General features: G+C 42.8%; 1 protein-coding gene and 1 non-coding gene across 2 annotated transcripts in view; both read right to left on the bottom strand.

The window, feature by feature from the left end:
- Positions 1-7465, bottom strand: part of ITGA8 (integrin subunit alpha 8) — a 197194-nt gene extending 189729 nt beyond the window's left edge. Inside the window, exons 1-2 of the mRNA XM_070428533.1 lie at positions 7103-7465; positions 6339-6472 (exon numbers count right to left, since the gene is read on the bottom strand). Of these exons, the coding sequence (XP_070284634.1) occupies positions 6339-6472; positions 7103-7308 (340 nt within the window). The 5' untranslated portion in view covers positions 7309-7465. The remainder of the gene's footprint in view (positions 1-6338; positions 6473-7102) is intronic.
- Positions 7466-14289: 6824 nt separating this feature from the next.
- LOC139001471 (small nucleolar RNA SNORA11) lies at positions 14290-14418 on the bottom strand. Its single transcript, XR_011470038.1, has one exon. It is a non-coding gene; the product is annotated as a small nucleolar RNA SNORA11 (small nucleolar RNA).
- Positions 14419-26532: the final 12114 nt, after the last annotated feature.

Genomic DNA, 26532 nt, shown 5'->3' with positions numbered 1-26532 from the left:
GAGAATTACATAAGTGTGGCTGTTCATTGCAAAGATTCATGTTTACTCAACATGTTTTCATTCATAGTTTTCTTACCAAACACATCCTTTATTTAAAGGTCCTAATGATGATCTAATTATTCACCCTCACTTAGAGGCAGTAGCCTGAGCATTCAGAGGGCTTATGTCCTTAAACTTCCAGTTATTATCACTCAGACCTTCCTTTAGTGTACGAGCTTGCTGTCCACATGTTCATAGCAGTGGCCACAAAACCACATTTGATCATCAGATCTAATATATAGCTCTCTGGCATTCTCTAAAATGTCTTTTTTCTCATTTTCCATTTGCATGCAGTAAAATTCCCTGTTGGTGATATATAGTTCAATGGGTTTTGGCAAGTACATTCAATGGAACCCACCACAATCAAGACACAGAAAGTTCCATCACCTCCCAAACTCCCTTGTTCTGCCTCCTTGCAGACAGGCGCTCTTTCCTACTCCCAATGCCTGGCAACCACTCCTCTAAACACTTGTTTTTGTAATCGATGTCTTCATTTTACTAAAACAATCAAAAGGGAACGTAATCGCTGTGAGCAGTGCTTATGGGTCTGGAAGAGTTTCTCAATTTGGCGACCTTGGGGCAACACCTAAATATCAGATCCGGGCGCTGGCCTTGCCGCCGGGCTGCTGTTGGGCTCTATTCCTTCCAAACTGAATAACACCCATGCAGAGTAACACCAGCGCAGTAAGGAGAATGCTTTACATTGGGTGTGAACTGTTTATTTGTGAACTATAATTTGCTTATCTATCCTAAATCTCCATATAGCATAACCCAAAATTAAAATGATTTTAAATGTATATTAGGATTTCATTATAGAGGTACACCTTTCTCAAGGCACTAAATATGGTTTTGTAAAGGTGTATTTATTTTTTATTTTTATTTTTTTATATATATATTTTATTGATTTTTTACAGAGAGGAAGGGAGAGAGATAGAGAGTTAGAAACATCGACGAGAGAGAAGCATCGATCAGCTGCCTCCCGCACATCTCCCACTGGGGATGTGCCCGCAACCCACGCACATGCCCCTGACCGGAATCGAACCCGGGACCCCCCAGTCCGCAGGCCGACGCTCTATCCACTGAGCCAAACCGGTCTCGGCTGTAAAGGTGTATTTAAACTGAATTTGGAAAATTATATTTTTAAGAGAGTGCTTTTAATAAGACCAATAATTATTCCTTCAACTCCCCTCCTCAAACATCCACGTTTGCATATCTGGATGGTGTCCATCAGGGCACACCTGAGCTTTTAGAGATGCTGGCAAACTCTCCTCAGCACAAGCAGATACAGGATTCTTTATACAGAACAGGTAAAGTTTGAGTGCACACATCTCAACCGGCCAGCTTAAATGTCAAAGTGCGTTTTTCTGCTTTCAGAATAATTTCAAGACAGTTTCCTACATTTCTCCCAGAAAGCAGCACTGACCATTCCTGCCAAAAGCCTGGAAGCCTGTTCCATCACAGACTTCCAACTTCTTGAAAGAATTTTGCAAATTAAGCAGCAGGCGCCTAACGCTCATACAACTCAACCAGCCGTAGAGCAGATCTGTTTCCCATTTCTAGTTGGAGTTTCAAGGACTTCCTTTTTCTAATTGCTTCCTCGGTTGCTATGTGATGTTGGGACCACTGCCTCCTCCCTTTTTAGATCAGGACTTGACTTCGTTCTGTCACGTGGGATTCTGAGCCAACTGGGAGAAGTTTGGGGATGTGGGCTGCATCTGTCAGGACAGCTTACCAGGGGTGGTCGCCATCATGAATTGCTTCTAGAATAGTAAACCGTCCTGCTGAACCACCTCTGGTGACTCAATGGGATCAGAGTAAGCTTCCTGCCCTAATACATGGGTTTATTCATTCCTAAAAGGAGCAGGTTATCTTTAGCGCTCTCTCTCTCTCTCTCTCTCTCTCTCCTCTCTCTCATTTTCAATTGAATTTTCCAGAGTCCAGATTTCTGTTCTCACTGAGCTCTGTCACATTTGTGTTATTTCCTCTGCCATTTACTTGGGTTGCTCTGACCTACATTTTTCTTTTCTTTGTTCCTGAACAAAAGCTGATTTCTTTCTGAGGAAGTTGGAAAAGCAAGACTTATGTGCCCAATATGTTTCCCAACCCTCACATGAGAAAAAGGGCACACCCAAGACTATCAAAAAACACTCCTATACCAGTCACAGCGCCAGATGCTCTGAGCTGTGTCTTACTGTGGGCTCACTCGCACAAAATAAAACAGATTCCCCTAAAACAAAGGCTTCCGGTCTCCAAGCCCAAACACAATTCTAACAAAAATCTTACCATTCCAGAGCTTTGAATATTTTAACAAAATTTTAAGGTGGTGTGATTTTTTTTAATTGGGGGGTGGGGTGTTTGTTTTACACAGGATACTACATTAAGGCCAGCCAATCCTAGCAGTCTTTCTCAAATGGCTTCCAAATCTCAGTGGCACCTCCACCTCTTCCTGTTCACTCCTTATATGGGTCCCTAAGTGTGGGTGGTTCCCAGCTGTGCTGCCTCTCCATCATTAGTGCTACGATGATTATCATCATTAATGAGCACATGCCTTATCTTTCTCTTCAAAATGTTTCATTTGAAACAACCAGGTATTTGTGTGCTACGCTTTTGTTACTATTGTTGCAATTTGCCCTTTCCTCCTTCTACAGATAGGTGTCTGTCATTCTGCTTCATCCATGCCCCTTTCATTTATTTATTTTTTAAATATATTTTCATTGATTTCAGAGAGGAAGGGAGAGGGAGAGAGAGATAGAAACATCAATGATGAGAGAGAATCATTGATGGGTCGCCTCCTGCACACCCCCCATTGGGGATCGAGCCCGCAACCCAGGCATGTGCCCCTGACCGGAAATGAACCCATGACCCTTCAGTCCACAGGCAGATGCTCTATCCACTGAGCCAAACCAGCTAGGGCCCCCCCCCCTTTTAGCCGGAGGGCTGTAATCTCGCAGTGTTTATTTAATCCACACATGGGTTTGGAAAATGTAGGAAAACGAAGAAATGAACCTCGGAGTAGACTTAGAAATGAGAGGCATGAATTTGGCAGATGTGATGATTTAAGTTAGGACAGGGCACAGTTTAGAGAGCTCCTGAGGCAAAAGTGAAAGAAACCAGTTTGGTGATGGGGGAATTTTCTTCGAGTGAAGTAAGAGGGAAGGAGAGAGGGAGATGAGAGAAGTGCTCTTTGGGAACCACTTGATTTTGTACAGAGCAGGAAAATTGTCTACTCTTTGCACTTTGCACCTCCCCCACTGCCATATGCTTCCCTAAAGTTTCCTTTTACCATACTTGAAAGGACCACAGACTTTAATAGTATTCATGCATTTGAAGTGCTAGGCTATTCCCAGCTTCCTCTGTTGCTGCATTTATGATGAGAAGTAATAAAAAAAAATCCAAGTTGTAAGATAACGTTAAAAAATGATTTTTAATGACAAAAATTTTAAATAAAAGGTAGTTTTTTAAAAAGGCATCTGACCTTAAATAAACTGAGGTTCAAGATCACAACCAGATTCAGGGGCTAAATATAGGCCAGTCTCCTTTAGCGTCTAGGCTGAGAGAATTTAGCAGGTTACCACAGCAAACACTAAACTGCTGACACCCAAGGGGCCTGAACAAGTTGAAACAACGTCATTAAAAGGTCAAGTTAGTATAGAATGTCTTGAATTCAGATGTAATAGTAAAAGCAGACAGGGTAAAGACAGGGAAAGTAATGACTATCTTTACACAGGAATATTTGCAATATTATGTGTGTGTGTATATATATATATTCATATGTGTATTTTTGTATGTACATATATGTAATATATATGTATATATGCCTGAAACATCACACTATTACATGAATGTGAGTTTGTGGGTGTCCAGCACTCAAAACTTTGTCAAGCGGAGAACTTTTCTTCCTCGTTGTGGGGAAACTATGTTGCTGCCGAAGGGCAAAGAGAAGACGGGGCGGGTGAGGGGGACACTGACGGGGCTGCTGGCGGGAGCTGCGGCAAACCAGAGGCATATGCAACCCATTATTCCCACCAAGACAAAGGCTGCTTCTGCACTCTCTGGTTCCCACAACCCTCCACCGAAGTTCATTTCCCTTTCAGATCTTCTCTATGGGATTTAAATTTATATTTGTGAGGCTAACGCTGGGGCGAGGGGATGGGGGAGGGGAAGGGAAGGTGAGCAGTGCCTCAGGTCCGGTTCCATGAGGAAGGAGGGCAGGGTGACAGGCAGGTTTTGGAGCACAGACCTCTTTCCCAGCCCGGCATCTACTTCTTACCCTCGTGTGGTCTTAGGCATCTATATATTTTAACACTTTTTATGACAGTTTCCTTATGCATACAATGGATTTCACATGGTTGTTTTAGTTTATGCGTTAGAAACAATGTATATAAGTGACTGCTACCTAGCAGGTGATCAATGAGCACAATGCATCTGAGAACGCTGACTACAAGACCCAGAGTCAGCAAGGCCTTTGTTTTGCCTTTTTACCTTTGGTTCCAAGATCATACGCTACACACAGAAGATGCTAAAACTGGAAATAGCTCTACTGGCTCCTGCTGTCCCGTTCTCTTTTTCACAGCTTCACAGCAAATGACAGCCACTGGCACTTCCATCCTCTTGGGGAATGCATGGATAAAGTGGTAGAGAAGATGGGCAGAGTGCTGGCAGCCACTCAGTAGCAAACACCTGAGCCTCTGACTCCTTTCCCCCCACCTGTTCTGTTCTCAGGCCATTCCCAGCAGCAACCTAGGTTCCTGGGCCCACAGTACCCCCTGATGGCTAACATGGGGAACTTCCTTTTCCCAGTGATTCTTATCTTAGTGAGACTCCCCCAGGCTTTGTTCATTCCATCATGGACCATTCACTTCTCAGAAATGTCCTGTGGCCTCTGCCTTGCTATTTTTCTTTTTTGCTCAATTATTTCAGAAACATCTACCTCCCTTCCTGTTTTTTTTCCTTTTCTTCTATTATGAATCCTCAAATTACTGTGGTTATGGTTGCTAAGAATAATAATAGGATGAGTGCATATGGCTATCAAGAAAAACCTTCTACATTTAGAAGTAAAATCAGACATCTCGAAAGTCTTTTGAGAAATTGAGAGGGTTTTTTCAGAACTGGACAAAAGATGCTATGTACCTCCTGCTCTTTCTCTAACTAACACTGAACTTTTCTTGACATTTTATTGTTTTCCTATTTATTTATTATTTTCCTATTTATTTAATGGCCACAATTGTACTAGTTTGTCCCCTACTGTTTCATTACAAATATAAAATATTTTCCTAATTTGGTCATAACTCAAGGTAATTCTTGTACAGTATTTCTTTCCTTTCAAATGATTTCCATATTCATAGAATTACAACTATTTTCTCCTTTAAAATAAACAATACAAATTAATTAAGGTAGCAGGTAAATACCACCCATTCAATTTTACCAAAATTCTGTGAAAATGGATTTTCTACCTAATATAACAATAATGATGTTATAAAATAGTTGTGTGATGCAAAAGTTATTTTAAATGTTCATTGAAAAACATTGAGCTGACATATTCACATTTTTCTGAAAAGATATTTGCTTTCTTATATACCTTTTGAATTCATAAAGTTTTGGAGGTACAAATTAGAACATGCAGTGTTAATGTTCTTGAAAGTATTACATTTAAATTGTTTTCTCAGGAACCAAAGAGAAAACACCAGAGGAAACATAACCAGCCTGAATTGTTTAAAATGTATTTTCCCTTTAATTAAATAAGAACCATCTGTCTAGGGATTTTGGAAATGAATGTAATCCATCCACACTCTGCCTGTACTAGTTTGCCTCCAATGTCCAATATTTTGAAAGAAAATTCTTTCTTTCTGTAAAGAATTAAACAGCAACATGGAGCAATGTCTGGGTCTTGCCTCAGGAGTTTGGGTACTGGAAATGCTAAGGATTGTCTTTTCCCAGATCTGTCTTTGGGAAGCAACCAAATTCTCTCCATAATCAAGGTTAGGGTGTAACATCTGTACTTCTCCAAAGCATCCACTCACCCTGAAAATGCTCATCTCAGGACGGTGAGAAAACAGAGGTCACTAGGATATACGCAAATACTCCAGGTCAAAATACTGTTCCCTCTCTGGGCGTCACTGGCATTTTCCTCCCGCTCAGGCTTTAAAAAGCTGATTTCTCTAGGGACCTGCACAGCCCACAACACAGACCCATCAGGCAGCCCAAATGAGTACGAAGGAAGGAAACGGGGAGTTGACGCTAGGATGGCTCTGGTTCTTTGAAACCGGGGCCCACCGTTGAGAATGACAAATATCACTTACTGGTGGTGTCGAACGGTATCTGCTTGCACTGCGCAGACCCCTCGGCGGGCCAAGGGCAGTAATAGACGGCTCCCCCCTCCACGATGTCTGGCTGGCTGGTGTTGGCTTTGGGCGCTCCCACCAAGACACTGGCTCTGCGAAAGGGATGCAGAAAACTACTCCGTGGGCATCGGAACAATGCGCACGGGAGCTGCGGCGCGGGCCGCACGCCCACTGAGGCCAGGGTGGGGGTCCCGGCAGCAACGCATTTCTGAGGGAGCCGATGGTCAAAGTTTCGTTCCCCTTGGAAACCTGCGGGCATCTGAACCTGGTCTGGAAGAGGGTGCGTAGGGTCCTGATTCTTCTCTAGGTGGAGCTGTGTGTACAGTGAGGTGCGGAAAGAGGGTGGTTGGAAAAGCAAAGGACGGAGCCCAGCTGCTGTGGCAGGCGGACTGCACTTGCGCTCAGACCCTGCGCTGGCAGAGGCTGCGTGTAAACAGCCGTGTTGTGGCCGCTGTGTTAACGGCCTGTGTCCGCCCCGCTCCCCGCTCTGTGCCATGCTGGGCTTTGTACCTGGAAGTCCCCAGGACTGGCGCATTCCCTGCAAGTGGCAGGTCTCTAGTTGAGCGTGCACCGCGCAGAGAAGCGGCTGGTGGCGGGGGCGGGACGGGACCGCAAGTGGACAACCGGAGGGACTCTTCCCTCACTCAGGCTGCGGGGCAGACTCGGTCCCCGGGCGGAGGGCCACGCACACGCGCGAGAACTCCCGGCACCCGGCGACTTACGTGCGAGCCGCGGGGATGTGGAAGTCCACCGCGTAGCCGAAGTAGCTGCCCTCCGGGCCGCTGTACACCGTCAGCTTGTCCTCGTCCAAGTTGAACGCCTGTGAGCGGGGGGACCACAGCATCCCCAGGGCAGCGCAGAAGCAGCAGAGGGGCGCGAGCGGCCGCGCCCGGCTGCCCCGGGGACCGCGGCGGGCCCCGGCAGACATCGCCGTCCGCCCGGGCGGCTGCTCACCGGGGAGCGGGACCCCAGGTGGGGAACTGCGGGGGTGGCGGCTGGCGGCCCCCGGATGCCCGCGTCCCGGCTCGGTGCGCGCGGCGTGAGCGTCCCCGGTGACAGCCCGGGCGCTCCGCGGCGCGTCCCCTGCGATCTGCTCCCCGCCGGCTCTCGGCCCGCTCGTGGCCGGCTCGGGGGCTGGCCCAGAGCATCCTGCCCTCCGCGGGCGGCGGGCGGGGCGGGCGCGCTCGCGGCGCCTCCTAGCGGCGGGTCCGCGGGCTGCGCGCGAGAGCCAGCGACTCCGGGGCCTTCCCAGCCCCTGCTGGCAGCCGGCGCCAGGCGCCTGTTTTGGCTCCTGGTTTTCTATTACAGTTGCATCTCAAGGACGACCTGAATCTTGTACGTGTCAGTGTAAGCCATTGCTTTTGGAAGGAATGCTCCCCGCGCAGGGCGAGAGTTTTCTCCAGTTTGTCCCAAAGGGAAGAAGGTGGAAACGTACCCCACCACGAGGCAGGAGAAAGCGCCCTCTTTGCATCACCTCTGCAGTCTGAAGACCCTCAGGGTGGATACATTTTTTTCTGCCTGTGACTGAGAAAATCTAAGTCCAACAATCCTCTCCTCCCCCAACGCCACCCCAGCTCACTGCAGAGGAAACTAAGGAACAAAGAAAGTCTCGAGATTTTATTTAGAACTTTCTAAGGCACGCCGGGCATGTTAACGTCCTGGTACTAAGTCTTCGTGACCCTGTGTAACTGTGATGAAGACTGGCAAAGTAAGAATGCTGGAATGTACAGTTTACCCTCAGCAAGACTAGAAGGTAGAGGATGAAAGTGAAAGAGAGTCCAAGGGGAGTCTGAAGAATAATAAACAGTAATGAGTGGGCAAAAAGAGCGGGATGGGAGGTAAATGGTGAGCTCGCTGCTGGACTTGTTGAATCTGAGTTTCTAGTGTGGGAGCCCCAGAGACTCTGGAAGCGTAAAAGGCAATTGAGAGCAGTGGTCAGTCTGGCGGAACAGATTTCTACCCACAGAAACGCTCTGAGTCCACTGAAAAGCTGACTCTCATCTCTCGCACATCAAAACCTCTTGGTAGACAGATTTGAACTTTATTTCTTTGTCTATGCTTATCTCGTCCCTATAAACGTAGTAAAATCTAATAAGCTATACTATTACCTGGCATATCGCCAGGTCTGGATCATTTCCTAACTGGATAGTCCTTTCCCAGACAAGGATTTAAGAGGAGATGTACCCCACCACGAGGCAATTCAAAAGTCCATTTGTGCGAGACATAGAGTCTGCTTCTCTAGTCAAGTTTTTATTGTTAATAAATGTGATATTCCCTGTAGTAAGTTTCAATGAGTAATTCACATGCAACATTAGCATGGGATGTTCAGAGCTGTGCAGGATATAGAGGCTCGGGAATAAACTCATAGTTATCATGTCCTGACACTGGCATGTTAAAATTCAGAAATTCGTTTATTACATGCAAGCCTTAGAAATGGAACACCTAAGTAGATAGAAAGTAGTAGCATAGTCCTAGATGTGCACGTGGCCCAGGTACCGACTCCCTGGGCAGAGCAGCTATATATTAAACAATGCTTCAATTTGTAAGAGCAGCACATCACCAGGGTATCCGCTTCATTACTCCCTTGTTCTGTGATATTCCTGTCATATTCCTTATCTTTTTACTTAAGCTAGGGTAGGTAGGGAAAGAAAATTCTACTTATTGCTACATAATTGGATACATATACTTGTTTCTTTCTTCAAAAACATATTTGTTCTTGCCCTAGCTGGTTTGGCTCAGTGGAAAGAGCTTCAGCCCTCGTACTGAAAAGTCCCAGGTTCATTTCCAGTCAAGGGCACATGCCCAGGTTGTGGGCACAATCCCCAATAAGGGGCATACAGGTGGCAGCCAATCAATGATTCTCTCTCATCATTGATGTTTCTATCTCTCCTTCTCCCTTCCTCTCTGAAATCAATAAAAATATATTTTTAAAAATTATATTTGTTCTTGACTTACACACGGCTATATTCTTAATAGTGTCACTTTCCACTTTACAGATGAGGGCATTACGGTTCACAGAGGTACAATAATATGCATATTCATTGAGCAAGTAGATGGTACGATTTGGACCCAAGACTGTTAGGTGCCAACATCAGTTCCTCATGCTATTAGGTCTATAAAAATATATTTTTAAGTCATAATAGTAAGAATAAATCTTTCTAGAGTTAGTAAGCTATTCTGGGCTAGCCCTTTGTGCATGCCTGTGGGTGGTGATTGAGAAGTGGCATAAAGCAGCTGTGTACTCTTTCGAGAGTGCTTAGAAAAGGGTTTGAATGGTACAGTAGTTTCCCCCTTATCCGTAGTTTCACTTTCTGTGGTTTCAGTCAACCATGGTTTGAAAATATTAAATGGAAAATTCCAGAAATAAACAATTCACAAGTTTTAAATTGGGTGTTGTTCTGAGTCTTGTGATGAAATCTTATACCATCCTGCGCCACCCACCCACCCCCCCAAGATGTGAATCACCTTTCATCCAGCATCTCCTCACTGTAGACACTCCCCAGCCATAGTCACTTAGTAGCCACCTTGCTAATCAGATTGACTGTCATGATATTACAGTGCTGTGGTCAAGTAACCCTTATTTTACTTAATCATGGCCCCAAAGTGTAAGAATCCTGATGCTGACAATTTGGGTATACCAGAGAGAAGCCAACAAGTGTTTCATTTAAGTGAAAAGTTATGTATGTATAGGAAGACACATAGTATAAAAAGAATTCAGTACTATCTGTGGTTTCAGGCATCCACTAGGGGGGATCTTAGAACGTATTTCCTGAGGATACTGTGTGGGGGAAATACTATACCTTGGTTTTCAAAGAGTGGAAGGAAAGCAAACTAACTCGAAGCTCTTCGACCTCCCTGGGAGGCCAAAGCCTGGGAGAGCAGTAAATCTCCCAGGAAGCCAGGACGTGGAGGTTGGAGAGGAAGGGGAGTTGTAATAACTGCAGGGACAGGATAGCACATTTTACTGTTCTGACGCGGGTGAAGCATGCCAATCAGTAAGATTTGGGGTGCTGTCAATGAAACATATGGGCAGGTCTCACGCTGAATGAGAAGTCTGACATTGTAAAGATCTACTAGCACTGATTTATTTGTCAGAAAAGCCAGTCTGGGAACTACCATGCATGTGAGTACATGTGTATGTTTAATACTAAAAAAGGTATTCATAGTTGTTTCTCTAAAAAGAAAAGAAAAAAACCAAAGATCAAAGATGGAACAGATTTGGCCTAAATTCTCCAAAAATAAACAAGTAAAGAGCACCATAGGGGAAAAAAATGATCTCTGGGTTGTAGCCAGGTACAAAGTACTTAAAAATAGAGATGTTGTAGCATTTAGCCATTACTGCCTACTTTTCTTTTTTAATTCTTTATTGTTCAAAGTATTACATATGTCCTCCTTTTCCCCCATTGACCTCTCCCAGCCCACCCCCCGCCCCCCAGTCCAAGCCTTCACCTCCCCTCCATTGTCTGTGTCCATTGGTTATGCTTATATGCATACAAGTTCTTTGATCTCTTACCCCTCGCCCACCCTCCCCTGCCTTCCCTCTGAGATTTGACGGTCTGTTCAATGCTTCTATGTCTCTGGACCTATTTTTGATCATCAGTTTATGTTGTTCATTATATTTCACATATGAGTGAGAGCATGTGATACTTATCTTTATCTGACTGGCTTTCTCTGCTCTCCAGGTTGATCCATGCTATTTCGAATGGTAAGAATTCTTTCTTTTTCACAGCAGCATAGTATTCTATTGTGTAAATATACCACAGTTTTTTAATCCACTCTCTGCTGATGGGCACTTAGTTTGTTTCCAAAATTTAGCTATTGTAAATTGCACTGATATGAACATAGGGGTGCATATATTCTTTTTGATTGGTGTTTCTGATTTCAAACAGTATGGAGTTTCCTCAAAAAATTAAAAATAGTGCCTATTTTTTAACAGAAAACCAAATATACTTGTAACTTAACCAATTTTTATTTCTAACTATGTTTAAGACTATTTCTTTTTTTGTTGTTGTTAATATTCACCCAACGATATTTTTTCCATTGATTTTTAGAGAGAGTGGAAGGGAGTGGGAGAGACAAAGAGAGAGAAACATTGATGTGAGGGAAACACATCAGTTGGTTGCCTCCCACATGTGCCCTGATCAGGGCCAGGGATTGAGCCTGCAACTGAGGTACATGCTCTTGACCAGAATCAAACCTGGGACCTATTAATCCACAGGCCAACATTCTATCCACTGAGCCAAACAGGCCAGGACTAAGTTTATTTCTTTATATGATAAAATGTGATATCACCTTCAAATCAAGGGATGTGAATCCCAACATGATCATTTCATTAATACAACCACATTATCAATATGTTACACTATTTACCAAAAAAGCCAATGTAAAAACAATGTGTTCTTAAGGTTTCATCAGTTTTAAAAATGCACCAGAAATGGAAGGTAGTTTTTCAATCTCTTCTTGTATTTTGTGGAACTGTAACTGAAACCAAGGTTCAACTGCCTGCCTCTACAAGAGCTGAACTCATAAGACAGGTGCTGGAGAAAAGAGAAAGTGGTTTATTCACATGTGAGACACCTGAGAAGAGGGGGTCTCTTGTTGAAAAGCCCATCTCAATATCTCAGTGCAGACTGAGGCTTTTATAAGAAGGGAGAGGGAAAGCAGAACAAAGAAATCAAGTACTGTAACACACTCTATGTGCAGTCCAGCACAGTCCATTCTGATAAGGATCTTGAAACTGGTCAAGTGACTGGTGTGCCATCCTGGTCTTCATCATCCTGGTTCTAAGTCATGCTGGTTCTATGGTTGAAGGTCAGCAAATCTCCCAGAACTGGAATGACTGAAGGTCAGCATTTGCATCTTCTGAAGATAGTTCCTAGGATTCTTATACAAACATGTTGTTTATCTACAAGCTACAGATTAGAGTCAGCATATACAGCAGGGGTGGGGAATGTCTGGCCCCGTGGGCCATAGAGGCCCACAAAATCATTTGGTCTGGCCCTGTCAAGGCATTGGGGGTGAGTTAATAAAATGTTTGAACAAATATAGCACTCGAATTTTTAAGTTGATAATTTTGTATGGCCAGCGAATGATGTTATAAATATCCAAATGGCCCTCAGAAGAAAAAAGGTTCCCCAACCTTAATTTACATAAACAATGTCAAAAGAATGGTGGGGTGGTTAGAATTTCTCACTGTCAATTTTTCTTCCATTGTCATGGAAGTTAGGGGGTTATAGCCAAAAATGTTTCAGAACACTAGAAAAATTCTATATCCAGTCTAGTTCATAGATGAAAATAAAATTTTATAGACAATTAACTGAACTAGAGTCTAATATTCATAACTATGTACTATAGATTCTATTGATACACAATTTTCCCCCTAAAATCACCCTATTTTTGTTAAAGAGCTGAATCAAAACCAATTCATTTACTGCATTTAGTCCAGTTTCAATTTGGCCTGATTATTTTCATAAACACAATAAGAACAGCAAATGATCATATAGGCTTTCTTAAATCTGCTTTGCTGGAATCTCACAAGAAAGTTTCCTTTCAGGGCAAAGAAGCCAAGCCACACAGTTGCCCTCACGCTTTGCCGCCATACCTATAGGTTTGGGTAAATTTCTCAAGTTCTTCAGGTTCCCCCAAATGCCTTGAGGTTCTTTCCTTTCCATCTCCCAGGAAGGCACCTTTTGTCCCTTACCTGGAAAGAATGTCAGGAGCCATGTAAATAAGCCAGGTAGCAGGCCATTTCTCCAAGGGGCTTTTATCACCTTCAAAGTCAATCTGAATTCCTTAAAGCTTTTTGCTGACATCCAGTCTAGGTGTGTCTTTCTCAAACATGACATTCTGATCAAAGTCTTGGTTAATCCTATATAATAAAAGGCTAATATGCAAATTGACCAAACAGAGAAACGACCGGTCGCTATGACACGCACTGACCACCAGGGGGCAGACGCTTAATGCAGGAGCTGCCCCCTGGTGGTCAGTGCGCTCCCACAGGAAAAGCACCACTCAGCCAGAAGCTGGGCTCAGGGCTGGTGAGTGCAGCAGTGGTAGCAGGAGCCTCTCTTGCCTCTGCTGGCCTACCGGGAGGGAACAGGCCTAAGCCAGCAGGCAGACATCCCCCGAGAGGTCCCAGACTGTGAGAGGGCACGGGCTGAGTTGAGGGACACCCCCCACACACACACATACACCCCAGTGCACGCATGTCAGGCAGTGGGCCTGTAGTAAAACTATAATTGGAAACTGGCTGTATGAGTCCTGTTATGAAGACATCAGATCCCTATTGGATTCATGCAAAGAAGCATATTGGCAGGAAAATAATAATACTCACTCATTTACCATGACCAAATGGGATATATTCCGGGGATGCAAGAACGGTACAATATCCGCAAATCAATAAATGTGATACAGCACATAAACAAACTGAGGGACAAAAATCACATACTCATATCAATCAATGTAGAAAAAGCATTTGACAAAATCCAACACCCTTTCTTGATAAAAACTCTCAACAAAGTGGGAATAGAGGGATCATACATCAACATAATAAAAGCCAAATATGACAAACCTACAGCCAATATCATACTCAATGGGCAAAAACTAAATTCATTTCCCTAAGAACAGGAACAAGACAGGAATGCCCACTTAACCACTTCTGTTCAACATAGTACTGGAAGTGCTAGCCATAGCAATCAGACAAGAAGGAGAAACAAAAAGGCATCCAAATTGGAAAAGAAGAAGTAAAACTGCCATTATTCACAGATGACATGATACTGTACATAGAAAACCCTAAAGACTCCATCAAAAAACTGCTAGACTTAATAAATGAATTTGGCAACGTAGCAGGATACAAAATTAACACCCAGAAATCTATGGCTTTTTAAAATTTATTTATTTATTTTTTTTTATGTATAGGGCGTAATGTCACAGGAAGGCCATAATATTCTGCAACCTGAGAGGAGTAAACCCAAGTTGCTGTTGGATGTGTTGTACACAGAGAAGCCATTCTTCAGGCACTCTGCTCTCTCCACACCCCTATGACTTTTTTATACACCAATAGTAAACTCATAGAAAGAGAAACTAAAATAAATAAATAAATAAATAAATAAATAAATAAATAATAAAATAAACTAAAAACAATCCCATTTACCATTGCACCAAAAAAAAAAAAATTAAGATACCTAGGAATAAACTTAACTAAGGAGGTAAAATACCTGTACTCCGAAAACTACAGGACATTGAAAAAAGAGATAGAGGAAGACATAAACAAATGAAAGAACATACCATGTTCATGGATTGGTAGAATCGACATCATTAAAATGTCCATACTACCCAAAACAATTTATAGAATCAATGCAATCCCCATTAAAATACCAATGGCATATTTCACAGACCTAAAACAAACTCTCCAAAAATTCATCTGGAAAAGAAAAAAAAAAAGACCCCAAATAGCCACAGCACTCCTAAGAAAGAAGAACAAAGTTGGAGGGATCACAATACCAGATATCAAGCTATATTACAAAGCCACAGTTCTCAAAACTGCCTGTTACTGGCACAAGAATAGACATATAGACGGATGGAACAGAACAGAGAACCCAGAAATAGACCCAAACCATTATGCTCAGTAAATATTTGACAAAGGAGGCAAGAGCATAAAATGGAGTCATGACAGTCTCTTCAATAAATGGTGCTGGGCCCTAACCGGTTTGGCTCAGTGGATAGAGCATCGGCCTGCGGACTGAAAGGTCCCAGGTTCGATTCCGGTCAAGGGCATGTACCTAGGTTGCGTGCGCATCCCCAGTAGGGGGTGTGCAGGAGGCAGCTGGTCGATGTTTCTCTCTCATCGATGTTTCTAACTCTCTGTCCCTCTCCCTTCCTCTCTGTAAAAAAATCAATAAAAATATATTTTAAAAAAATATAAAAAATATATATATATAAAAAATATATGGTGCTGGGAAATTTGGTCAGATACATGCAAAAAAATGAATCTAGATCACCAACTTACACCAGTCACAAAAACAAACTCAAAATGGCTAAAGAACTTAAATGTAAGACAGGAAACTATAAAAATACTAGAAGAATCCAAATGCAACAAAATCTCAGACATATGCTGAAGCAATATCTTTACCTATACAGCTCCTAGGGCAATGGAAATTAAGGAGAAAATAAACAAATGGGACTACATCAAAATAAAAAGCTTCTGCACAGCAAAAGAAACCATCAACAAAACAACAAGAAAGCCCACTGCAGGGGAGAACATATTTGCCAATGTTATCTGTGATAAGGGTTTAATCTCCAAAATTTACAGGGAACTCATACATCTTAACAAAAGCAAGATAAACAATCCAATTTTAAAAATGGACAGAGGACCTAAATAGACACTTTTCGAAAGAGGACATACAGAAGGCCGAGAGACATATGAAAACACGTTCAAAGTCACTAATCATCCGAGAGATGCAAATCAAAACAACAATGAGGTACCATCTCACACCTGTAAGAATGGCTATCATCAATAAATCAACAAACAGCAAGTGCTGGCGAGGATGCAGAGTAAAAGAAAACCTCTTGCACTGCTGGTGGGAATGAAGACTGGTGCAGCCACTGTGGAAAACAGTATGGTGTTTCCTCAAAAAATTAAAAATGGAACTTCCATTTGACCCAGTAATCCCACTTCTAGGAATATATCGCAAGGAAACAGAAATACCAATCAGAAAGGATATGTTCACCCCTATGTTCATAGCAGCACAATTTACAATAGCTAAGATTTAGAAACAATCTAAGTGCCCATAGCAGATGAGTGGATTAAAAAACTGTGGTACATCTACACAATGGACTACTACGCCGCTATAAAAAAGAAGGAACTTTTACCATTTGCAACAGAACAGCATGGATGGAACTGGAGAGCTTTATGTAAGCAAAATAAACCAGTCAAAGAAAGGTAAATATCACATGATCTCACTCATATGTGGCATATAATGATCAACATAAACTGATGAACAAAAATAGGTCCAGAGACAAGGGCCGGGGGGGGCGGGTGTTAGAGATCAACCAAAGAACTTGTATGCATATATATTAGCATAACCAATGGACACAGACATTGGGGCAATGGGGGCTGGCCCTTGGGGGTGGGTGGCAGGAGGGGTGGTGAATCAGGGAAAAAGGAGACAGATGTAATACTTTAAACAATAAATAAATATAAATAAACAAACAAATAAATAAATACTGGTATATGATGCATTTAAAAAATATGATCCACTGTATAATGTTATATAGATATTTTATTTTTGGTTCTCTTCTTAAAAGAGAGTATTTGCTCCATGCATGTCTAACTTTGCTCCAGCAACTTTAAAAAAATAATAAAAATGGATATTAAAATATTTGTTAGTCAAAGATTAAAAAGTACCCCTAACAGAATATTCAAGTCTATGTCTATTATTTAAAAAATAAGAAATTGTTATCTATAAATTTTATGCCCTTAAAAAAACAATAATAATAATACTCATTAAGAGTTTTTAAATTATGGAGGAAATAAGTAGGGAGAAAAAATATAAATGCTTCAACATTGCTTGTTAAGAAACAATTTACTAAAGTGCTCTAAGAAAACAAACAAGTTTTTAAAAATCAGCACTATTTTGAACAAAGTCATAAGAATAATAATTATCTTTATTTTGGTCACATAGTCAATTCTTATTTATCCTAATTATTTGCCAGTATTTCTCTGAGTCCAGATATTTCTTAGAGTTCTATAATTTTTTTCATTTTAAATATATCTATTTTTGTTGATAATATTACAGATATCTCCCATTTTTCCCCTTCCTCCCCACTCCTCCCAGACCTTACCCACTCAGGCCTTCACTACCCTATTGCCCATGTCTATGGGCTTGTATATAAGTATAAAATAATTATAAAGTTCTTTGGTTTATCTCTTCTCATACCCTCAACCCCACATCAGGGTATATCAGTCTGCTCCATGCCTCCCTGCTTCAGGTCTCATTTTCTTGGTCAATTCATTTTGTTCATTAGATTTAACAAATAAATGTGATCCTGTGATATTTGTCTTTCTCAGTTTGGCTTATTTCATTTAGCATAATATTTTCCAGGTCCATCCATGCTGTCCCAAAGGGTAAGAGATCTCTCTATTTTACAGCTGCATAATATTCCCACAGTTCTTTTATCCATCTACTGATGGACACTTGGGCTGTTTCTAAATCTTAGCTATTATAAATAACGCTGCTATGGGGAGAACCAAGCCTACACTGACTGCCTCCCACAATCACATCAAAATTACAACTAAAATACAGAACAACCATCATCCAGAACCACTGGAAAGCTGGTTGAATGAAAGTCCTATAACTAGAGAAGTAAAGAAGAAAGCACACTAAAACTGGTAGAAGGAGGTGCAGAATAGGCTGGTCCGGCACCCAGGTGTGCTGCTTTTTTAATCAGAAGGAAGATCATCTCTTCAGAGGCCGCTTGGAAGAGCAAGGGGTCCCAGCCCCACACCAGACCCCCAGCCCAGGGTCCCAGAGCTGGAAAGAGAAGTCCCTATGGGCAGTAAGAACTACAGGCTGTAAAAACCAGTATAGATTGGGGCTCAGTGACACAGAGGCTGTTGGAGACCTAGCTGTTCCTCTTAAAAGACCTGCACCATGAACTGAACTTACCAAGTCCTGCTTCCTATGAGCTCCAGCACCAGGGGGAGGCTCTGGAGGACACACATGTATGAGGAAGAACTGGATTGTCTGGCATTGGAGCAGGAACTTGGGGTGGCTTTCTTCCAGATGAAGGTGCTCACAGGAATCATTGTTCCTATGCTGGGACCTCCCCGGTTGCAGGATTGACTGGCAGCTATTTCTGTTTGCTCTGCCCTGGTGATTCCCTATGACCCTACCTCATCCAATTTACAACCCCACCCAAGCTGTGTGCAGTGGCTTTTGCATATAAATGGCCTGTCCTTGCTCAGGCTAAAACCTCTCAAACAAGCTGCAAGATCAGGGAGCTCCAAACCTATCCATAAAAGGCCCAAGACCTGGCACCAGAACCAGCCTGCCTTGCTTCACAGCTGGGCCTTGTCTGAGCACTTCCAAACCCAATACAAAGAGGAGGAATCTGCAGATCTCTCTGTAGCTCCTGCTGGATGGCCTCAGGAAATGGCTGACTTTGTACCTCCCTGGAGACCCAAGAGCTAGTATACTCAGTGGTCAGTGTCAGACAATACCAGATTACAACTCTTCACATCCATAAGTGACACACTCAAAGGGGAGACTCAGTGAGCACCAAAGCCCCACTGAAGCAAGTCCTGCTCCATAGGGGTGTCTCCTGCACAGCAGCTCTCCCACTGTAGTCGCAGCTAGTCCTCACAGCCAATTGGCCTGGAGGTAAATTCCTCCGAGTGACATCAATAGCAGTTAAGTCTCAACTACAACAAAACTGTCCTCACAGCCCACAAAGGGGTGCACTAGAGCTCCCAGCTCAGGTGACTGGGGAGGCTGAGCCACTGGGCCCTATAGATCACCTACAACACAAGGCCACTCTACCAACTCAAAAGACATAGTAGCTCTACCCAATACATAGAAACAAACACAGGGAAGCAGTCAAAATGTGGAGACAAAGAAACATGTCACAAATGAAAGAAATGAATGAAAGCAAAATACTGGATATAGAGTTCAATATAAGAATCTTCTATAAAGCTCCATAAAAATGGAAAAGGATCAGTCAGAAATTAAGCATACACTGACTGAAATAAAGACTAATATACAGGGATTCAAGAGTAGAGGTTTCTGAGAATCAAATCAACTATTTGAAATACAAAGAAGCAAAAAACAGCCATCCAGAAGGGCAAAAAGAAAAAAGAATCCCAAAATATGAAGCTAGTGTAAGGAGCCTCTGGGACAACTTCAAGTGTACCAACATTGGTATTATTGGGGTGCCAGAAGAAGAGAGAGAGAAGGATATTAAAAACCTATTTGAAGAAATAATGACAGAAAACTTCTCTTACCTGGTGAAAGAAATAGACTTACAAGTCTTGGAAGCACAGAGAGTCCCAAACAAGAAGAATCCAAAAATGACCACACCAAGACACATCATAATTAAAATGCCAAGGGCTAAAGACAAAGAGAGAATTTTAAAAGCAGCAAGTGAAAAGCAGTTAGTTACCTATAAGGGAATGCCCATATGACTGTCAACTGATTTCTCAACAGAAACTATGCTGACCAGAAGGGAGTGGCAAGAAATATTCAAAGTGATGAATAGCAAGGACCTACAACCCAGATTACTCTATCCAGCAAAGCTATCATTTATAATTGAAGATCAGATAAAGAGCTTCACAGACAAGAAAAATCTAAAGGAGTTCATCACCACCAAACCAGTACTATATGAAATGCTGAAGAGTACCCTTTAAGAAGAGGAAAATGAAGAAGAGGAAGAGGAAGAGGAAGAGGAAGAAGAAGAAGAAGAAGAAGAAGAAGAAGAAGAAGAAGAGGAAGAAGAAGAAAAAGAAGAAGAAGAAGAAGAAGAAGAAGAAGAAGAAGAAGAAGAAGAAGAAGAAGAAGAAGAAGAAGAAGAAGAAAGAAGAAGAAAGAAGAAAGAAGAAAGAAAAAAGAAGAAAGAAGAAAAAGAAGGAGGAGGAGGAGGAGGAGGAGGAGGGAGAGGAGGAGGAGGGAGAGGAGGAGGAGAAGGAGGAGGAGGAGGAGGAGGAGGAGGAGGAGGAAGATCAAGAATATATACAACAAAATGGCAACAAATACATGCCTATCAACAATCGAATCTAAAAATCAAAATAAACAAATAAGAAATCTAATGAGTAGGATAAACTGGTGAATAAAATAGAATCAAAGGCATGAAAATGGAATAAACTCACGATTCTCAGAGGAAAGGGGGTTGGGGGGCGGGAAGAGATTAAACAAAGGTCTCATATGCATGTATGCAGTACCTCTGCACACAGAAAATAGGGTGTCAAAGGCCTGGGGAGGGGTGGGAAACAGGTGAAGGGGGCAATGGGGGAAAAAGAGGAACATCTGTAATAATCTCAACAATAAAGATTTTTTTTAAAATAATGCTGCTATGCTATGAACATAGGGGTGCATATATTCTTTCTGAGTGGTGTTTTGGGGGTTTTAGGATATTTTCCAGAAGTGGGATTACTGGGTAAAATGGCAGCTCTATTTTCAATTTTCTGAGGGAACTCCATACTGTTTCCCATAGTGGCTGCACCAGTCTGCATTCCCACCAGCAGTGAACTAGTGTTCCCTTTTCTCCACAGCTTTGCCAGCACTTGTTGATTTTTGATGATAGCCATTCTGAGAGGTGTGAAGATCTTTATCTATTATAAAGATCTGAACTGAAATTTTATTCTCAGAAATTCATATTTCAGAGTAAGTCAATGTCCTTTCCATGCATCTTTCTGAAGATGTAATGTTTTTGCAAAGGCATCAGAGTAAAACAGTAACTGCCTCTAAATGACAAAAAAATCTTGCACAAACTCTCTGCGATTTACACAATCTTTCTGTGCCTTCCTAGTCCCTCTTAGTTTGCTTCTTTTTAACTCATTCAGAAATAACTAACTTTAGAACAACCTACTTTCAATTATATATTATCAAAACTACATACTTTTTTTTCAATGTCATTAGAATTCTTAATTTTTAGAAACCTTAATTTTTAGTGACAACTAAAAGTAAGTAATTAGTGTTCTTTAAATTAGCAAATTTATGAACATATTTCATAACTTTCAGAAACAGGTTATTTCATTAACACATATGCTCACATTTTTAAAAAGGCATAACAGAAAAAAAAAGAGCATAAAGAAAATAAAGAGGCATAACAACAATGAAGCTGATAAGTTTCAGGAGGCTGGAGGTAAGGCAGGGGACATCAGGCTAGGGCTTGTTCCTGGGACTGAAGCAGCTCCTGGACCTCCATTGGCTTGATTTTAAAAACCCCATTTTCCCCTTTCACTTTGAGGTAGGGTCTTTGACGCTGCAGCTCCCATAGCCAGCATAGGGTTTGGGGGTGGAATTAATTTCTCCATTGTTGCTGGTACCACAACAGCTCCCGGGCTTCTAGGAGGAGGATTTAGAGTGTTTAAAAGACTTATTTACTCACATTTTTCTTTCTGAGTTTTGTTGTCTGGAAGTGTGAGACCTTTTTCCTATATTTGAACCATCAATTTAGATCTTACTGAGTAGAATTCTTATGATGTAACAACATGAGAGATCGTATCCTATTTACTAGACATTTGGCAAAACAACTCCAATCACAAAATAGCATAGTAGTTCAAAGAACTATTTAGGGGCCCTCGCTCTTCCAACCCCAACACATACATGCCAGCCAAGCTGTGTTACAATAAAAGGTCATCTTTTTCTTGGTCATTGACTCATAACCACAGGTGGACCAATAATCCAGAATATAACCCAGGGCGTTGCCACTGGGTACTAAAGCCAAAGTCCACCATGCTTAAGAGTCAAGGGTTACACACAAAATAACAATCAGATAAAAGGAAGGAGCAAGTAACTATATAGCATTAAGATTCCTATGCAAATTTCTCCCAAGTAATAACATCCCAAATCAAGAACACAATTATTAAGACATCCCACAAGATGTGGGCAACAAGAAAAGCAAATAATACCTCAAAATCCAAGTACCAAAACCAAAAGAGCACTCCAACTAAATCCCACAACAGGGAGCTGGGATTTCTTTAGTTACTAAGCTGTGCCTACCACCCGGCGGCACCTACTGATTCCTATGGAATTCCAATGGTTCAAAAAGTCCCAAGTGCTGGGGCAGGGACTCCTGGTCGTGCACATCAGACCAGGAGAGAGAGAGAGAGAGATTGAGAGAGAGAGAGAGAGAGAGAGAGAGAGAGAAGGACAGTACCCGAGAAAAATCACTTAGCAGCTGCTAGGGTCTCCCAAGTTCTCTTGCAGGGTAGGTCAGCCACAGGCAGCCTGGGGAACCCCCTCCAAAGTCCAGGGACTTACCGGGAAGGGGCAGGATGGGGTTCTCCTGCTTGCTCCTGGCTGGCTTGCCAAAACTGTAACCAGAACCCAAGTTCAGTTGTATGTCACCACGAATGCCAAACTCATGAGACAAATGCTGGTGAAAAATAATAGTGGTTAGTTCAAGTGCTGGACACCTTCGAAGATGGGTTGCAAAGCCCATCTCCCTATTTTGGTGCAGGCAGGCGGTTCTATAAGGAGGGAGAGGGAAAGCAGAACAAAGATCAAGGGGAGGGGTTGAAAAGTTCTCGACATGCAGGCCAGCACAGTCCATTCTGATAAGGAACTTGAAGCTGGTCAAGTGATGGTCTGCTGTGCATCATCCTGGTCTTCATCATCCTGGTTCTACATCATCTTGGTTGTACCGCTGAAGGTCAGCAAATCTCCCAGAACTGGGATGACTGAAGGTCGGAGTCTGAATCTTCTGGAGTTAGTTGCTAGGATTCTTATACAAACAATAGCAGCCCAGTGCATGAAATTCGTGCACTCGGCAGGGGGGGGGAGGGGGGAGGAGTGTCCCTCAGCCCGGCCTGCGCCCTCTCGCAGTCTGGGAGCCCTTGGGGGATGTCCAACTGCCACAGAGGCAGGAGAAGATACCACCACTGCCACTGCGCTCGCCAGCTGTGAGCCTGGTTCAGGGCTTCTGGCTGAGCTGCACTCCCCCTGCAGGAGCGCACTGACCACCAGGGGCAGCTCCTGCGTTGAGCATCTGCCCCCTGATGGTCAGTGCGTGTCATAGCGACCAGTCATTCTGCCATTCAGTCGATTTGAATATTAGCCTTTTATTATATAGGATGTTGTTTATCTACAAGCTACATATTAGAGTCAGAATTTACAGAAATAATATCAAACAGAATGGTGGGGTGGGTTACAATTACCCACTGTTACAGAATTGAGGTGATCTTGGGTTTTTCTTTTGGCCAACAGTGCTGAGGTTTTCTGCAAGATAAACAATAACTGATTAGCTGAACCTGGCAAGTAAAACCTACCAAAGGGAGAGAAATTTAAAATCCATCAAATGACTCTACACATAAAGCTTATGTCTGTGAATTTTCTATTCTGGTCCCTGGAGAGTGAATTTCATCATAGTACAATATTTTTTCCTTTTAGATGATTTTGTTTGCAATTCTCTTTTATGACTTTCCTTCACAACTTTATTAGCAACTTTTAAGTTCCAGTGCTGCCCAGCAGCCCCCGGGTTGGCCGACGTTCAAGCACAGCCATAAGTTATTTTAGCTGAAGGAAAATTCCCAATAGTCACAACCAGACTCTGACTTGATCTCTTTTTAGAATGAACCTCTTAAACATAGCTCTGCTTTAAACAAAAATAAGGATAAATAAAGCCATTCTTCCTCTGAAGGAAAGGTAACTGAGGAAAACTACGCTCTTCCAAAGCCCTGGCATTTGGGAATAAATCTTCTTGAGAGGCAAACGCCAGGGGCACCTGAGCTCTTGCTCAGGATCTTGAATGATTTACAGATTTGAATTAGGGCCAGTTCACTGAGAACCCTGGTAAACCACACATGTCTGATGTGCTGGAAGGATGGGCTGTTAGGTAGCTAATGACCAAAGTGACTACAGCAAACTTCCTGGGGGAAACACACATCTTGTAAATTTGGAGTCTGACAAGTGGGTCAACCAATTTCCCAAATGCTCATGTTTGAGTCCATTGCCAAAGAGGGCTGTGAGAATAGTTTGCAGGGGCCCTTTTATCATCATTAAATTTCAGTAAGGTGCTAGAGTTTAGGGCAGCACCATTTTGGTCTTTGGGGAAAAGGCTCACTTAACATGGGAAGCAAGCATTCTGCCCACCCATGTATGTGCCAGGTGCTTTAGTACATTCAGGCTGCCAAAGAAAAAGACAAGGCAGCTTATTAAAAAAACAAATTTATTTCTCACATTTCTGGAGGCTATAAATCCAAGATCAGGCAGGGTGTCCCTATGGTTGGATTCTGGTGGGTACCCTCCTCTGGTTTGCGGACTGCTCCCTTCTTGTTGTGTCCTCACATGGCCACATGGAGATGAGATGAGAGAGTTTCTGGGGTCCTTTTAACAAGGGCACTAATCCCTTTCATGAGATCTCTACCCTCATGAACTAATTATCTCCCCAAAGTCCCACCTCCTAACAACATCACATTAAGGGTTAGGATTTTAACATACGGATTTTCAGGCCATTCCCCTGGGAAATGAAAGCAGAGGCTCCTATGGACACTGCGCTGCAGACACCTCCATGGGCCAGGGCAGAGCAGTTCCCGCCCCTGTTTTAAACCATTCAACAAACGGAAGCAAATAGATACTGTGCCAGCACTGGAGGTACAACTGTGAGCTGAAGAGATAGTTTTTTCCTTCATAGAACCTATGATCTAGTGAGGAGAGATGTAGCAAAGAACTTGTAACCTGATAAGAATACAATTAAATTGATAAGTGCCAGAAGCAAAACTAATAATGTGTGGTTAGAGAATAATGGGAATAGGAGTAAGATGGGGAAGCTTTTATGAGATACCCTGCCTCACGGAAGAATATAGCCATGTGACAAGACAAAGAATGAAATGAAGTATTTATGACACACTTTTTCAAAAAATATGTGGTTGTAACCCTGCTCAGCCAGATCTAGAAAACAAGAGACTATATGGCTTGTCTGGGGTCATTGACTTAGTAAAGTTCAATCTTAGCAAAATCCACCTGTGCACACAGAATAAAGTTAGACCTTGGTAACAATGGGGAATTGTAACCCACCCTATCATTCTTTTGACATTGTTTCTGTAAATGTTGACACTAATATGTAGCTTATATATAAACAGCATCTACACTAATAAAAGAGAAACATGCAAATTGGTGTCACTCCACCATGCCCACCAGCCAATCAGAGCGACTATGCAAATTAACCCAATAAAGATGGCGGTTAATTTGTATACACAGGCACGGAGCAAAGACTGAAGGCTCCGGTAGGAGTGAAGAGTAAAGAGTGAAGAGTGAAGACTGAAGACTGAAGAGGCTTGGCTTCTCTGCTGTGGCCGCAGTGCAGAAGCCAAGCCTCAAGGCTTGGCTTTTCCGCTGCAGCCAGACCAAAGGCCTGGGTCCCGGGTGCCGAAGGAAAACCAGTGCCAGCAGCCAGGGAAAGGAAGGCCTATTGCACGAATCTTCGTGCAACGGGCTTCTAGTCTTTTATAATAAAAGGCTAATATGCAAATTGACCAAAAGCCAGAATGACTAGTTGCTATGATGCACACTGACCACCAGGGGGCAGACACTCAACGCAGGAGCTGCCCCCTGGTGGTCAATGCACCACACAGAGGGAGCGCCACTCATCCAGAAGCTGGGCTCATGGCTGGCAAGCGCAGCAGCAGTGGTGGGAGCCTCTCTCGCCTCCACGGTAACACTAAGGACCCCTCGGGGGATGTCTGACTACCGCCTTAGGGAGTAGGCCTCAGCCAACAGTCGGACATCCCCCGAGGGGTCCCAGACTGCGAGAGGGCACAGGCCGGATGCAGGCTGGGCTGAGGGATCCCCCCCTCCCAGTGTACGAATGTTGTGCACCGGGCCTCTAGTGTTCATATAAGAATCCTAGGAACTAATTTCAGAAGATGCAGACTCTGACCTTCAGTCATCCCAGTTCTAGGAGATTTGCTGACCTTCAACCATAGAACTAGAATGACTTAGAACCAGGATGATGAAGACCAGAATGACACACACCAGACCATCACTTGACCAGTCAAGATCCTTATCGGAATGGACTGTGCTGGACTGCATATAGAGAACTTCTAAGTCCCATTCCCTTGATTTCTTTGTTCGGCTTTCCCTCTTTCTCCTTATAAAAACCTCTGCCTGCAGCAAGATATTGACATGGCTTTGCTACAAGAGTCCCCCATTTTCTCAGGTGTCTGGCACTTAAATAAACCACTTACCTTTTTCACCAGCATCTGTCTCATGAGTTTGGCTTTCATGGTGGCAGGCAAACCAAACTTGGGTTCTGGTTACACATTTAGTTCCCCTATAAAATGCCATCTACCTCATATGTGTTCAGTGTGTTTTTTCATCTGTGTGACTTACATAAAAGACCTCCTACCTACCTTGACATTACCTATTATCCATGTCCATGACCAATCACTTTAATTCTCTCTGTGAATGAATGCTCATTCCTCTTTTCAGCATTAGCA

This window comes from Myotis yumanensis, unplaced genomic scaffold, assembly GCF_028538775.1.
Source record: "Myotis yumanensis isolate MYYU_CA2020_CCGP unplaced genomic scaffold, mMyoYum1.0.hap1 SCAF_1, whole genome shotgun sequence".
Taxonomy (NCBI): domain Eukaryota; kingdom Metazoa; phylum Chordata; class Mammalia; order Chiroptera; family Vespertilionidae; genus Myotis; species Myotis yumanensis.
Note: the sequence above shows the minus strand (reverse complement) of the source record. Positions and strands in the feature narration are given on the sequence as shown.